The 15,387-nt window shown below is 31.8% G+C and overlaps 3 protein-coding genes across 5 annotated transcripts; all 3 read right to left on the minus strand.

Annotated features, from left to right (window-relative positions):
- Window positions 1–162: 162 nt before the first annotated feature.
- LOC110419261 (aspartic proteinase-like) lies at window positions 163–3,658 on the minus strand. 3 transcript variants are annotated; one of them, XM_089783965.1, is made up of 11 exons: window positions 3,210–3,658; window positions 3,046–3,106; window positions 2,346–2,514; window positions 2,218–2,257; window positions 2,070–2,134; window positions 1,874–1,987; window positions 1,720–1,784; window positions 1,436–1,592; window positions 1,215–1,334; window positions 435–523; window positions 163–356 (listed from the first exon to the last, which is right to left on the minus strand). In XM_089783965.1, the coding sequence occupies exons 3-11, from the start codon at window positions 2,505–2,507 to the stop codon at window positions 272–274; spliced, it is 897 nt and encodes a 298-aa protein (XP_089640091.1). In that variant the 5' UTR covers window positions 2,508–2,514; window positions 3,046–3,106; window positions 3,210–3,658; the 3' UTR covers window positions 163–271. The 3 variants fall into 3 exon arrangements, with proteins under 3 accessions (XP_089640091.1, XP_089640090.1, XP_089640089.1); XM_089783964.1 differs by lacking the exons at window positions 3,046–3,106; window positions 3,210–3,658 and having other exon boundaries at window positions 2,082–2,134; window positions 2,390–2,515; XM_089783963.1 differs by lacking the exons at window positions 3,046–3,106; window positions 3,210–3,658 and having other exon boundaries at window positions 2,390–2,515.
- LOC149527047 (aspartic proteinase A2-like) lies at window positions 2,545–3,584 on the minus strand. Its single transcript, XM_089783954.1, has 4 exons — window positions 3,210–3,584; window positions 3,014–3,106; window positions 2,844–2,915; window positions 2,545–2,763 (listed from the first exon to the last, which is right to left on the minus strand). Exons 1-4 carry the CDS (start codon window positions 3,582–3,584, stop codon window positions 2,545–2,547), a joined length of 759 nt encoding a protein of 252 aa, XP_089640080.1.
- A 4,243-nt stretch (window positions 3,659–7,901) lies between the features above and the next one.
- Window positions 7,902–10,846, minus strand: LOC110418902 (WRKY transcription factor 6-like). The gene is made up of 6 exons (XM_021431722.2): window positions 10,316–10,846; window positions 10,130–10,228; window positions 9,884–10,048; window positions 9,353–9,772; window positions 8,792–8,905; window positions 7,902–8,688 (listed from the first exon to the last, which is right to left on the minus strand). Exons 1-6 carry the CDS (start codon window positions 10,499–10,501, stop codon window positions 8,089–8,091), a joined length of 1,584 nt encoding a protein of 527 aa, XP_021287397.2. The 5' UTR covers window positions 10,502–10,846; the 3' UTR covers window positions 7,902–8,088.
- Between the last annotated feature and the right edge of the window lie 4,541 nt (window positions 10,847–15,387).

Genomic DNA, 15,387 nt, shown 5'->3' on the forward strand with positions numbered 1-15,387 from the left:
ACTACTAGGTTCAAGTAGTCAGACTTTGTTAAAAACTAAGTACGGCTTAGGTAATACAGAAATAGGGTTTTTATAAAAAATAAAAATTAAATAAGATAATTTTGATATCATGTTATACAAAGAGAAATTTTGTATAATATCGGTAATCATAATTTAATAAAATTTCACTGATTTAACTTATAATGTGAACAATTTCTAGAATAATGTTAACGCATACTTTTCTGGAGGCAACATGTGATAAATGTGATGTTTAAGCAAAGAAAAGTTTCAATCATGCAGCTTCAGCAAATCCAACTTTCATGTTCCCGTAGTCAAAGACTGTATGGTACTGGCCCATGAAGACATCTCCCAGGATCCTGTGATTCAACAAATCAGCAGTAAGATTAATTAACAAAGGCAATTATAATGGGGAATACATGTCTAAATAAGAATACCAGAGAGGTTCATGAAGAGGTGGCAAGTCCAGAGCTGTGAATCCACTAATACATCTAGCTGTATTTCCTTCACCAACTTTGAGAATGTACTGACCCCATCAGGAAGAACAGAAGAAACAATCATGTTATTCATGGTTGGAATTGGGAGTTAATGATGAAATAATGCAGCAATTGATGGAAAAGTAATATAAAGAATAGCTTTGGTTTGATTGCAGCCTAAAACAACTGACATAACCCCCCCCCATTTATTGTATGTCTCCATCAAGGTTTTTCTGAAATGTGCTTGATGTATGCTATCAGCTACAGTATCCATGGATATTTCCTTCTGGATTTCTGTTAAATGTTGACTTGAATGAAATTAGAGTTACCAACCATGTTATAAATATCTGTCAGGACATTTATAACATTTCTACCTAGATAGAAGTAATTTTAAAAGATTTTTATAGATATGGTGATAAAAAAAACCACATATCACTTAGATATAATAAAAAATATCAAAATGTTATCTTGACGGCTTTTCGTGATTCAGTTCACATGATAAGTCTATTATTTTACATCTAAAGAGATTATTTAAGTGGTGATAAAAAAAAATTTTATATCATTTTAAGTATAGATCTCTCCGCCTATGGTCAATTGATTTTAAATTAGTTATTGACTTAAAAATTTAGCAATGTCCAAAGTCATTCTAAAACCCTCCAGGATGGTGTTCTACATCCAGAATCAGACCAAAGGAAAGCAGAAAAAGGCTTTCACCCCAAAACCATAAAAAATGTATATTACCTGCTCGGGGTTGAGGTCAAAAATCCTTCCACCAATCACAAAGGAGAGAGTAGGCATAGAAGATAGAGCATTGCAATCAACAGCTGAAGCTCCCATTGGACTAGGCAGTCGATCACAGAGCTGCAGTTACCAATTTGGAAAAAAATGTAGGCAGAACATAGTTGAACTTGCAGAAATATTACTACTAACATGTAAAAGAAGAGAGGTTTCAATTCGTTTACCTTATTGATATAGTTAAGTATATGATCCGGCGTCTGGTTCTGCTTAAGCTGGTTTTGTATCCATGAAATGGTCATTTCACAAGCAGAGCACATGGAATTGTGCAAACCAGCCAATGATTTCTGAGCATTCTTATGCACAACAGTCTCAATGCCCATACTGAACATGAATACATTGCATGAAAGCAAAGAATAGTCCCTATCAGACGCAGGCATTGCATTTATCTTCCTTAAGATAGGGAAACAGACAGGGAAAACGCAAAGGGAAGGAAAGACTTTATTCTTACCTCACACCTCGAGTTCCATCAATCGTACACAAACCTATTTGTGAGCAGATTTTTTGTGGTTGGTCCTGTCAATATGTGGAAGTAATAATTAACAGACTAAGAGTTAGCAAAGAAACTATCAGGGATATAAAGGATCTTAAAACTGATCAAATACCTCTGCTAGAAGCATATCAATTATGGTTTCTCCATATTGTAAAACTACAGCTTTGCATTCTTGACTTACAATTCCTGAGGCTCCAATAGCATGATTTATTTCTGTGATGATAGCCTGCAGAACAGAATACAAATAGTACATAAAACATGGTTCAAAGCAAGATGGCTAAATGAATAGTACATAAATTTAGACACACCGAAGGACCAACCAACAAAGATGTTCCTGAATCAGCTATTGCACCACAGCTAGGGGCACAAAATCCTGAAACAGGTATACCAAAGTTAGAAAGGAAACCAATGAATCCACGTCCCTTGGAAGAGTGGCGTGTATAATGATTTTCCTACCAGTAGTTTTCCCATCGATAAGGACATCGTCCATGTCAAACTGCAGACAAAAGAATCAGTAGCTGATATGAAGAAGATTAGGTGTTAACCAAACCTATGAACTAGAAGGAAATCTTTAGAACTGTAACCCGCCAGTATCCCTTCTGTGTCACAGGAACATATGTGTGCTTACCCTTGTAATGATTGTGATTCACCCCGCCAAAAACAATCTCACCCCCTTGTTCTTCATCAGCATTGCGATTGAACCAAAATGAGAAAACCGGCTCCTTAACAAGACCTTTATCAAGCATATTATACCTGAAGCATGCATTGAAAGCTACTCTAAGGTTACAATATCAACATCCTTACACTAATAAAGCCAAAACCAAAACCACAAACAGCTGATAGCCACAGCAAAGATGCTATTCCATACCAAACAGGTGTAGCATTTCCAACTGAAATTTCTTGGAAACCAAGTCCAAGTATGCCATCAAATTTGGATACCAAAAATTCGACACTGGTGTCCCTAGTTGACTCGATAAATTCCGGGAAAAAGATACAGGAAATCTGATGTTATCAGCACAGACCACTAACTTATACACATAACTAAGACCCAAGAGCTACCTGACTGTTGATTACAATGTCACCAAATTGTACAAGGTCTTCACTAAAGAAGCCAGAAATAGCTCCAGTATCAAATTAGATGTATGCCGGTTTACCTACGCATGGATGAATCAAAATATGCTTAACAGTCATTTTTAAAAATGGGATCACTGATATCAGATACAAGATGTACAAAAATAATAATCAAGAAGACCAAAGTTTCATGAACAAGAAACAAAAACGAACCATTCTTCTTGTAGGTGCTTGAATGGCTTGACTCATACTTTGGATGGACATAGCATGCTAGCTGCAACCCAAATACCAAAAATCCATAAGAGACATTTCCAAATTTATAGAAATCCCACTCCCAAACACAATTCAACAGCAAATTGACGCAAATAGAGACTTACTGAGAAAAAACACTTGGACGATGGCACCCACAAATTAGAACTACCAGTGTCAAAAATCACAGTGACATTCTGTGGGGGTGTACCAATAACAATCTCAGAAAAATATTGAGCATTAACATAGTTCTTCAGCACTACAATATGATCATTGTTTCTTCCTTCCCCGAATTTCCCACCAAGATACCACTTCCTAGCAAAAGATTTCGAGGACTTTCTTTCCCTGGAATCAAGCAGAGCGGCCATATTGCTGTTTGCATCAATCTTTCTCCTCTTGAGTCCAATTCTCACCAACCCATCATTGGGACTGGGAAACACGATAGGAAACAAAAGGAAACAAAGAAAGAGAGTGATGCTAGCAGTAATGGATGTTGTCCCCATTTTGATATATGATCTATCACTCAAATTAAGAAAAAAAAAAAGGGCAAAAAGAAAGGGAAGAATTTCTGACAAAAACCAAGATGAATCAAGTGAATCAAAGGGTTGATAAAAAAACAAAATTAGAGCAAATTTAACCACGTAATTAAGATTGAAACAAACTTGGGGGAAGTCACTGATGAACAGATGAGCAGATGAGCAGAGTAGAAGCAAAACTGCTTAGGACAAATGGAGAGAATATTTCAAACTTCTTTAGTCGGTTTCGCGGGAGGCTTGGAAAATATGGATCGTACACGTGTCACGATTCCCGGGAAATCTTTTCTTTTTCTCTTATTCACTAAGAAAAGAATTAGGATTGAATCGATTGAGTCTAGGATGATGACATTGAAGTTTGACAATAGTATTCATAATTTCAAACTCGAGATTGGACTTTATTTTCATGTTATTTTTCATGATTAAGTTTGATTTGTAAAAATAATAAAATCAAAATTTTAAATTTCAACCGTTTTGATCTGATCATTTTATGTAATTAAATAAAATTTTAAGTAATTAAAATCAAATTAATCAATCTATACTTATAAGTCACATGAAATTTTACAATTATATTTTAATTTTATTAAATTTTATGCTATACTTTTAATTACGTCAATTTTGATTTTTCACGTTAAAATTTTTGGATGCGCTAATTTTGACCCAATCAAAACAAAAGCCCAAAAAATGAATAAAGCCCAACTTTGCAAGCCCAAATGCAAAAAATTGAATTAATTAAAAAATATATAAAAAAATAAATTGAACATAACTTTGTAATTTAATATAAATAAATAAAGGTAAATTTTTTTTTGTTGGTAATAAATATATAAATAATAATATTTAACAATAATTATATATTATCATCATAATAATTAATAAACTTTAAAAATTTTATAATTTAACAAATAAAGTAAAAATAACTCCTAACATTAATAATCTAATTTTTAATATATATATATATGTATAGTGACAGAGTCAAGATTTCAAGTTTGACTTCAATATTTTTATGCCTATTGACCTCTCCTACCCTCATTTCAGTACCTTTTACGTTAATAACTTTTTTACTAATTAAGTATAAGAAAAAGGAAAAAGAAAAAGAGTATGTCTTCAGTATAGTTCCCCCAAAATCTTTGAAAATTTTTAAAGAGAAAATTTATTATTTTGGATAATAAATGAAAAAATAATTATTATGGGGTTGGAAAATAAACACTATTTCCACTCCAAGTATTATTCATAAAACTCAAATTAATAAAAAAAGAGAGAAAAAAGGTATGCTTTTAGTATAGGTTCTTTAAATCTTTGAATTTTTTTTGAAGAGAAGATTTATTATTTTGTATAAAAAAGGAGAAAATATTTATTATGGGGCCGACAAAATAAACTCTATTTAGACACTAAGTATTATTCATAAAGCTCAAATTAATAAAATAAAATAAAAAACAAGAAAAAAAGGATGCCTTTAGTATAGTTCCTTAAAGTCTTTTAATTTTCTTGAAATGAAGATTTAATATTTTGGATAATAGAGTAGAAAATATTTATTGCAGGACCGGAAAAATAAACACTATTTCGACTATGGGTATTATTCATAAAACTCAAATTAACAAAGAAACAAGAAAAAAAGGGATCTATATAGTTTAATAATTGGTCATATATGGTATATATTTGAAGTAACATTGAAATTATCTGAATTGGTAGATTGTCATCCCACCCACCAATAATACTTTGACCTAATCCTATATGTGTGTGTGTGTGTGAAAATTTGGCTTTTTTGACTTAAAATCAAGAGCTTAATTAATTAGGCTGGGCTAGATTCCAGAGAGAGCCTAACATGGGAATAGGCCGGCCATTGCCATCAACCTGAGACTGAGCCCAGTTTGCCAAAACTGCACAATCCATTTGCCTAATGTTGTTAAATTTTAATTATGAGTCCAATGCAATTAGCTTAGGTAAAGTCAAATTGAGAAAGAGAAAATCTTTAAATGTTAATTTGTGAGGCCCTAGTGCATTCAATTTCTAGCTAGTAAAGTCAATTGGAATAGAAAAAAAAAACTTCTTGTATAAGGCTAATCTTTTAATGCTTTTCTTTTCTTTTTTGCTTTTGCCAATCAAGATATAATGCATATATAGTAATTAATACGTTACGTGTAGCCAGATGAATGATTAATGAGTTTACACATGAACTCGAGTGTAGAAAAAAGGGTATAAAGAAGAACTAAGGAAGTATAGAAAAAAGGATGTAGTTTAATTGATAACAAGCTCGTAAAGAAATATTAAAAATGGAAAAACACGTTTTTCAAGGTTCAAACTTGAAAATTCCGATAGTGATCTTTTAAAAATTTTCAATTGCTAAGAAAAAACCCAATTATTATATTTAAGTTTTGACAACATATTCACCAATATTTTGTTTTTTTTTTTACTTTAAAGTAAATGTATATTATATGAGAGTAGTCATGTTGAAATTAAATGACCAATTTCCCTTTTGAATTCCATAGTTAACATTGTACATATATCTAATTTGATTGTATTTGCAATATATGGAGTTATTTCTATTAAATGTGATCTTAGGACTATATAACTCTAATCAATTAGTGTACACCTCTTTTTGCGTTTTGATTTTTCCATAAGTTTAATTAAGTCTATATTTAAGTCTTAATCCTAGAAATAAATTGATTCAACCAAACTCAAATTAGGTAATAATTTGTCTTTGGTGTGGAAAAAGCTCTAGTACTTGCCATGAGAATCAAACTAATTGAATTAAAGCAATTCAGACTGATTTCATACATAGACTTATGAAAGTTTTTTTTATGATACCAAAGCTTATGAATTTGGTTATGCACTATTAGTCTAAAGTTTTCAACATTTAGTATCGACCCTTAACATTTACAAAAAATTGTCGTTTTAACCTTAACTACAAGGTTAAAAATTTCGACATGTATCTTCGTGGAAAAAAAATCCGATTAGGTCAAATCTAAATTATTTTTCGATAAGTTATTTTATCGTTAAAAGTTTGACTGTATATTTCAAATAGGAAATATCTACCCAAACTCTAACCTTGCTAGGAGGTAGGGCATTTACATCAGTATATGTAGCTTCTATCTCAAGCCCTAACCTGCTGAAGAGTGTGACTTGAAACCTCAATTTCTTGGTCCCCCTCCACTACTTATTATCATGACTGTACATGTACCTCTTCCTTAGGGCATGCAAATTCTTTTGATAATCTCAGGTGTGGGAGGTTGATTGTATACCTTGCATTTACTTTTCTCAGATTTTTCAACAAATTTTTTTATGTAAATAATAACTCAAAACATTCTCACTCAACAAGGATCGATGGCTCAGGTTTCAAACAATAACAATATTCAAGAACAAGCAATAATTCATCAATTAACTCTGATAACAATGTCAATCACATCACAATTATGGACAAATTTTTTCAATTTCTGATAAAATATATTATTTATTGAAATGTTTTCAATGAATTTTTTTTGGTTAAAAATCACTTAAATAGAGAATATTATGGACAAATTTTCGACAAAATGTTCTACCAAAAAAGTGTGATTTTTTGGAGTCTAAGTATGCATTATGGTAATAAAATTAATCTAATTAACTAGCTAGAACTCTAATGCTCGAATTTCAAATCACTTAGGAAGAAAGTATTGCTTCATTTCAAAATTTAGGATGTTAGGCATGGTTACCGTAATAAGTTTTAATTATGAACAAAAACTTCTATATCGCGTGTGTAAGTGTGTGTATATATATAATTTAGACATAAATATGTTTTGTTAAATTCAATGTCAAAACTTGTGCATGCTATTAATCGAGAATAATGGGTTTTAACCATATTAATTAAGATGTCTATATATATTAATTTATTAAATATAATTTGAGTCATTACTCACCTTTTTTTTTAATTTAATCTTAGCCACAAAACTAAGGCATTCAAATATATACTCAAATCCTACATAGCACGACGAAAAAGACGGAGGAAAAAAGAAACTAAATAGGAAAAGAAAAGAAAATATTATCATAAAATTTCATGTGTAACAAGCAATTTTATTAAAATATTACTAATTGCACTCGAAGATTTATTGATTAGTTTATGATATCTTTGCTTAAAAGCAAAGTTCGAATATCTTTTCTCTTAATTAAACAAAATTATAATTTATCGATACGAGTCTTTGCTCTGTTGAAACACAATTTTAAACTTCAATCAATATTTACGTAATCATACCTTCAATGAAATGAAAACTTCGCGTTAAAAAAAACTATTGCTAATTCATATTTTTGTAGCTGACTAATGATTAATATTAGAAATTCAAATATTAAATCACATATTATATTTAATGCAAAAAAAAAAAAATCTTGTGAGCCCTTGCATGAAACGAGATACATGCAGTAACATAAAACCTTCTGCCACTTTCTGAAAAGAGAAGGAAAAAAAAGAAAAAAGGTTACAAACTGACGTTCTTCTTTTCTTTTTTTCTTAAGTATTGTTGTCTCCCGTGTTTCTTGAAGTTGGGCTATTGTTATTACCACTGTTGTCTCGATGAGGATTGCCGATGATGGACGTAATGGCTGCAACTAGAGCTGCAGTGAAGTTGGGATCGGCAGTGATGGCAGCCGTGGCGGCGCTTACCGTATCAGCCACGGGATGTGGTGGCTGCATCTGATTTTGAGCTAAATGGGGATGATGTTCGATTCCTTGAGAGCTGAAAAGACCCAAAAGTTTTGATTGGTTGTAAATGGGGTGGCCAAGCAGGTGAGGAATGTTTGGGGAAGGGGCAAGCAGCTGGCTTGTTGGCCTTTGATTAGGGTTGTAAGTCAGGTCCAATGTAACAGTAGGAAATGGAGCTGAAGCTGAAAGGGTGACCAAATTCGGTGAGCAAGGAAGCATTATGCCTTTGGGGAGGATAGTCGATGAGTTCATTATCCCATCTGCGCTGGGCATTGATCCGGAAAGTAGCATCGATGCTGCTGCTGATGTTGTTGATGCCATTGCCATGGCAGCTGGAGGGAGTGGATGGTTGTGGTTGCCTTCATAAGTTGTAATAAGGATGGTTCGATCATCTGCACTCCTTTGCACCTGTTCAATTCGATTAAAAACAAGGTTCCTTTAGTCACCAGAAACCTCAAGATCATCGAAAAAAACAAAAAAATATGAAGAAAGAGGATTTGTAGTTATTTACTTGTTTGCGAACTGGACAACCTGTTGCCATGGTGCAACGGTAGTAAGCTCGAGGGCAAGGGTTTCCTTTTGCCATCTTCTGCCCATATTTTCTCCATTGGCATCCATCAGAAATCTGTACCCACACACCGCTTTGAATCAGACTGATTTCAATAAACAAACAGCCTCCAATAATTGAATACTAGAATTGATGATCCCTAGAAACCTGATTTTGGTGACTTTTTTGCCATAAAAAAGAACAAAAAGGATGTACTCTATGACAGGGCTATCACAGAAGCCTAAATTAACTAACTTTCTGCAACCCAAGAGAAGTAGTAAAAGAAAAGGTAAAGTAAAGATCTTGAAATGGTATAAGTTTACAACTTTTCCTACTGACTTTCTTAATATCTTACTTCAACAAAAGTAGGCGGTGTGCCAACCTAAAATTGTGTGCTCAAAGGCAAGTTTTCTTGCACGTGGGGCAGTTCAAGCAGTCTGTTTTTTTTTTCTTTCTTTCTTTTAGTGTGTTACTTGTTAGAAGTAATTATCAAACAGGATTCTCTTTTCTAATCTAAAAGCTTACCATTGAAGCTTCAGATCGAGCTCGAACTGAGACACGAGCCTTTCTAATCATGGCCATGGTCTCTTGTGCTAGTTCAACATCCCTTGAGGTATTGAACTTGGGAACTTTGCTCGGCAACCATCCTGGATGAGGTCGGCCTTCGGGGGTATCTTCTCTCTGATTCCTTCCAGGGTCCATTAAATCTTTCCTGCTGATCGGATCACTTGGGACTGTTTCATAATTTCTGCTACTGTTCGTTTGTCTTCTCTCCATAGACTCAACAATGGCGTTTCCTGGCGATCCTGAAAACTCCTGGACTCTACCATCTGAAGAAGATTCGGAAAGCTCATCCTTTTCAGCTTTTGCAGCTTGACCCAGATCCATGAATTGTCTTGCAACAATAGCTTCTCCATGCCTTTTCTCTTCTGTGGTTCTATTCATCTACACAGATTAAAGAACCACATACAATCTATCAGTTACTAGTTAGTATAAGAACTATCAAAACTGGATAGAACTCAGGTTGTTTATGGTGTAATTCTGCTGCAGTTTTACCTCAGAAGCTTCTGAACTTTCATCTCTTCGATTTTGTTGTCGTTGCATCAGTGAAACAAGGTGCATCTGTAAAGCATAATAGTTGCTGTTCACCTGATTAAGAGTAACTTTCAAACGTTGATTCTCAGCGTTTATTCTTTCCAATTCAGCTCGGATATCTGCTAACTGCACCATGAAAAGTTTTTCAAAGTTTAGCATCCGAAAACTTCACAATTCCGGCTATATATATGTTGTCAAGTGTTCTACCTGATTTACTCTTTCTTTGTCTTTGAGATTCTGCGATGTTCTGTCACCAGGAACTGATTTCTTACTTACAATATTAGTTGTCAAGAGATTCAAACCAGTCTAAAAATAGGCAAAGAAAAGCTTTAAGTAAATAGCCAACAGGCAGGCTAACGAAAAACTGAGTTTGGTATGACAAATTCCCCTTACATTTACATCTGCTTCTGCTGGTGCATCATCCTCCTGCACCAATCCCTGATGTTCACTCTCCATCTTCACATCAGCCTTTGCTTCTTCTTTCGAAGAAGATCTACCACCGGAGCCGAAGAAGTCCATCTCGTTGACTACTCGTTTCATCCCATCAGACGATTCAACATGTTGATCATCTTGTTCCATATCGAAAGCTGCCTGTTTCCAGGCGGCAGGATCAGGTTTACAAGAACTTCTGAAAAGACCGAGACCGAAAAGGGATGGCTTGGGGTTGAAGACACTAGTTGCAGCGTCAACAGTATGATCAAAGGAGAGTCGTCTTGCTCCCGTTCCTCCTTCGTCCACACAGAAATGGGGAGCGAAGAAGTGGTGGAGGAGGGATAAAGAGCTAGTATAGAGAGGGTTTCTTTCTAGTCTTTTTGGTAAAAGGGGAGGGGTGCAATGGACTCGGCATTTAAAAAGGGCTTTGGACTAAGACCAAAATGTGAAAGGAGTGATCTCTCTCGTTCTTCCCCCTCCCCACTACCCCCCCTGAGGTGTAAAGAACTATTTTCAAAGGGAGAGAGAGAGAGAGAAAGTGAGGTACGTAAGATGGTGCGTCAAGGGGCACACATGTCTCAAGTTGATGATAGCTCTCTTCTTTGTGAGAGAGACATTAGGAGAAGAGTCTTCAACAAAGTTGTGAAATAGAAATAGAGTCTTGAAGAAGTTAAGAGAGAGGCAGACTGGGGCAAAGACTTGCACAAATGGCCCTAGGGAGAGGTCCCTTTGCCCTAGTTTAAGAATCATGGAATATTTGCCCCCATGACTATTTTCAAGATTAGATTTTCAAATTAGGTTCGAGTATTTGATTCAATAATTAATAAATAATTTAAATTTTTTAATTAAAAATTTAAGTTTATAGATTTATATACAATTCGGTTATGTTTGGTTTATTTCCTCTCTTTATTTAAGAAAAAATATTGATATAAATAAACATTTCATAACCCGAAATGTTTTATCGTTCAAGTTTTTAATACGAAATATATAAATTTTTTTTTGAAATTTAAAGGAATTATAATAATATCGTTCACGAGTAATCATATATATATATATATATATATATGATAATCAAAATCGTATAACTTTTTATTTTAAAAGAAATGTAACATTACATTAGTCAATAAACCTTTTTGCACCAAGAAAATCTCTTTATGTTAGATTAAATAAAAAATAAATTATATTACACATATATAATAATGAAAATTAAAAAGATATATTATATTAAGTGTATGTGTAAATAATAAATATGTATTAATAGAAATTAGATAGTGGTAGAGTTCTCTCAAATTAGAAAGTTTTTAACCTTATAAAAAAAAAAGGAAAAAAAAAACAAAAGACAAAAAAATAGTGGTTTGCCCTTTGACTGATTCCAAAAATGCACCGCCCTGATTGGCAGCATATTGGTTCCACGTGAGGGCAAAAGCGACATAGTCAACGATATGGACGGACAGGATTCTTTAGTAGGAATGCGGTCCCCACATCTTTTTGACCAGTCCACGTTTTAGATCGTGCGAGCGTTTGTTTCCAAGACGGCCAATTTCTTCTTCTCCTCCTCCTTTCATTATGAAAAAAAAATTAATTTTTTAAAAAAATTTTAGTGAAAATTATTTTTTATATTTAAAATATTAATAATAAATGATAAAAAATATCCCAATCTTTATGTACATAAACAATGGTAAATTTTTTAATATTTTTCTTTAAAAATTAAAATTTATGAATTTTTTTCTCATATACACAAAAAAGAAATTAATGATTTTAAAAATTTTCGATCGATGAAATAAAACCGGAAATCATAAACCAAACCCTATTCTATGCTATAATTATAAAATTAGACAGCATATTTTTATTGATTGGGTAATTAATTATTTTTTTTCATATCGAAAATGAAAGGTTAAAAATTTTCCCATGAACACAAGTTCTAGTCTTACACGAAACTAACATTTTTCACAAGTTAGGCCCACAGAATTAAAGCAATGAATTTGATTTTTATTTATTTATTTTTTGTGTGTTTTATGTTAGAAATTAATCACGTCTGACCTTCCACGTGAACATTAAAAAGAATTTAGAATAAATTCGTTATTTTGGGTTAAGACGAAACCATGCAGTTTTCTTACTCGATGTTGTCATAAAAATGATTGAAAGTCCTTCTGTTCATATTATTTAGTCTGTGTTTTATGTTAGAAATTAAGAACGTGTGTCTCATCTTCTTTAGGTGAACATTATTCTTTTCCAAGTAATAATAAAAAAAAGAATTCGAGATAAAGTGATTATTTCGGATTAAGACAGGTTGCACAATTTTCTTACTCATATTATTAGTTTTCCATGATTGAATTTGCCGTAAAAATTGATCGAAAGTTTTGATTTTCTATGCGAATATATTTTTTTAATTGAGAGAAGGGAGATTTAAATCATGCTCTTTAAGCAATTATCAAGTATCAATTAATAAATCAAATACTCATATATATTATTCTTTTACCATATAAAAAAAAGAATTCATAATTTTCTTAATGATTGAGTTTGTCACAAAAATTGATTGAAAGTCCTTTTGTTCCCGATGTTTATATGTGAAAATTTTTTTTTTTAATTGAAAGAAAGGGATTCGAACTCTGCTCTCTAGTCAAGAAATCATATATTAATCAATGAACCAAATACTTGAATACATTATTTTTTTTATTATATTAAAAAAGAATTCGAAATAAATTAATGATTTCGGATTAAAACAAACATATACAGGTTCTTTACTCGTATTATTAGTTTCCGATGATTGAGTTGTCGTAAAAATGGATTGAAAGTTCTAGTGCTCACATTATTTGATAAGTGTCTTTTTAGACTTGCTTTTAGCCCAAAATGTTGAAATGTCACGTAAAAGTATGTGACAAATTGAGAAACTTTTTCCCCCATCCATTTGCCTTAATAGGAACACGTGACCTGAACTTGGACTTCCAAATTCCCTAATACCTTGGAATTTTACTATTTATGATGACAAAAACACTTAGTTCCCTTAACTAAAACCACAAAAAATTAAAAAGGAAAATTCAATAGCATCGAAAAGGTGTAGACGAGTTTTGACTACAGAGTTGAAACTATTTATTTACTTAATTGTTTATTAACGAAAAAATAAAGTCGAGAAAGAGTTTAAAATGAGTACGTTTTTTTTTTAAAATTCTCATTTAATGACTTTTAAAATATTTTAAGTTGAATTTGTGGTTTCAAATATGTCATCAAAATAGACTTTTTGGCTTTAATGGGTTTCAAATGTATGGATAGGCTTTTTTTTTTTTTTTTAAGATTCATTACGGTAAAGCTGAAAAAATTTATCGATACAACACTATAACAAATTTGACTTAAGATAATATACTTTTTATATTTTTTAAAATATTTTTTTAAATCTAATTTCACCATATAAATTTTTAAATATATTATAAATAAAATGTAACGATAAAAATTACATACATTAATAAAAGTTGTATTTTTTTATATTACTATTAAATGTGAAAAAAAATACTAAAAATTTAAATAATTGCACTTTTTAAAATTTTACTTTACAAAAAAATATATTGTCTATGTGATTAAAATTAATATTTTTTTGTAATGCGACTAAACCACCCTCTATACAATAGTTTTTTAGCAAACAAGAAATAGAAGACAGTTCTGTCAAAATATACCAACCTTAAATTCATTTTCAAAGCTCATGAATATAAATCTTCTTTCAAAATTATCAAACCGAATTTACGAACAAAGCGTGTTTAAATTTAAAACGGATAATTAAGTTTGCATAGTCATTACAAATTTGAATGAGCCAACGATCGAATTAAGAATGAAATAGATTGCAATTTATGAGATTAATTTTCTGTTTTCTCACTCAATCCATCTTTGCTTAGAGTTAATTAAGCCTGCCTTGCTCAAAAGGTCATTGAAAGAATGGTTTTGTTGATTATAGCAAGGCAAAATAATAATAATAATAATAACAATTAAAGGCTATAGGCTTGAGGCATGGCTGCAGCCAATCAGTACTAAAGTCAAAACATGCAAAAGAAAACTTGGGGTTCACCCTAATTTGGTTATAATTAGGGATTAGGTGGCTAATTAAGTTTAATTCAAAGCCATACTTATTAATTACTTTACAGCTAAAAATTATACCAAAAACCTAGTCTCCCAGCTTTAAAAAAAAAAACCCTAAAACCCAACAAAAAAAATTTGTAGCTAATTGGGATTTTAACCTTTCCATAATCAAAGGCACCCTATTTTGACCATAATTTACTCATATAGCTAAGTCTTGTGCCCTTATAATTATAAAGAAATATAAAAGTAAAGTAATCTAATTTGACATAATCTCGAAAAAGGTCTATATCTTTTTGACAATATTAAGTACTACAAGTGAGTAATTTTCGGTTAAAAATCGAATAAATTCGATTAAAATTATTTGATTAATTCAAAAATGAATACAATTAAATTGATTAATTCAAAAATGAATACAATTAAATTGATTAATTTAAATGGTTAATTCGATTATATATATATAGCATTAATTTAACTAGAAAGAAGAGTGTCCTAGGTTTAGAGAGTTGTAATTATGCTTTATAAATAGAGAAGATAAGATTTTTGGGTTTGTATAAAAATACACGAAAATGCCAAAAAAATAGGTTTGAAAAAATGAAGTCATGGGCCAATACTACACGAAAGTTTATTTAATTTTTGATGTAATCAATAATTATGAGTTAAAAATAATTATAAAGAGAAATCATAGCCAGAAAGTCCAACTTATACTGACGTTTGCAAAGCCAAAGATTTTTTTTCCCTTTGCTTCTTTCTTGGCATGCATGGCTCGTTGAAAGATTAGTGTTCCCTAAGTGAAAGAATTGTTCACAATTCTTACTACACAAATCAAAGTAAATTTATAGATTTAAATACTTTTGATTTAGCTAAATATCAACGATAATTTTTATTAACGAAAAACGTCATCTTTGACAAATTCGTTGATGATCAAACTATCGGCAATTAAAGACGGTGTCAAGGGGTTAACATATGAC

The sequence above is a fragment of the Theobroma umbraticum genome, unplaced genomic scaffold, assembly GCF_002168275.2.
Source record: "Theobroma umbraticum cultivar Fairchild unplaced genomic scaffold, ASM216827v3 scaffold_67.0, whole genome shotgun sequence".
Taxonomy (NCBI): domain Eukaryota; kingdom Viridiplantae; phylum Streptophyta; class Magnoliopsida; order Malvales; family Malvaceae; genus Theobroma; species Theobroma umbraticum.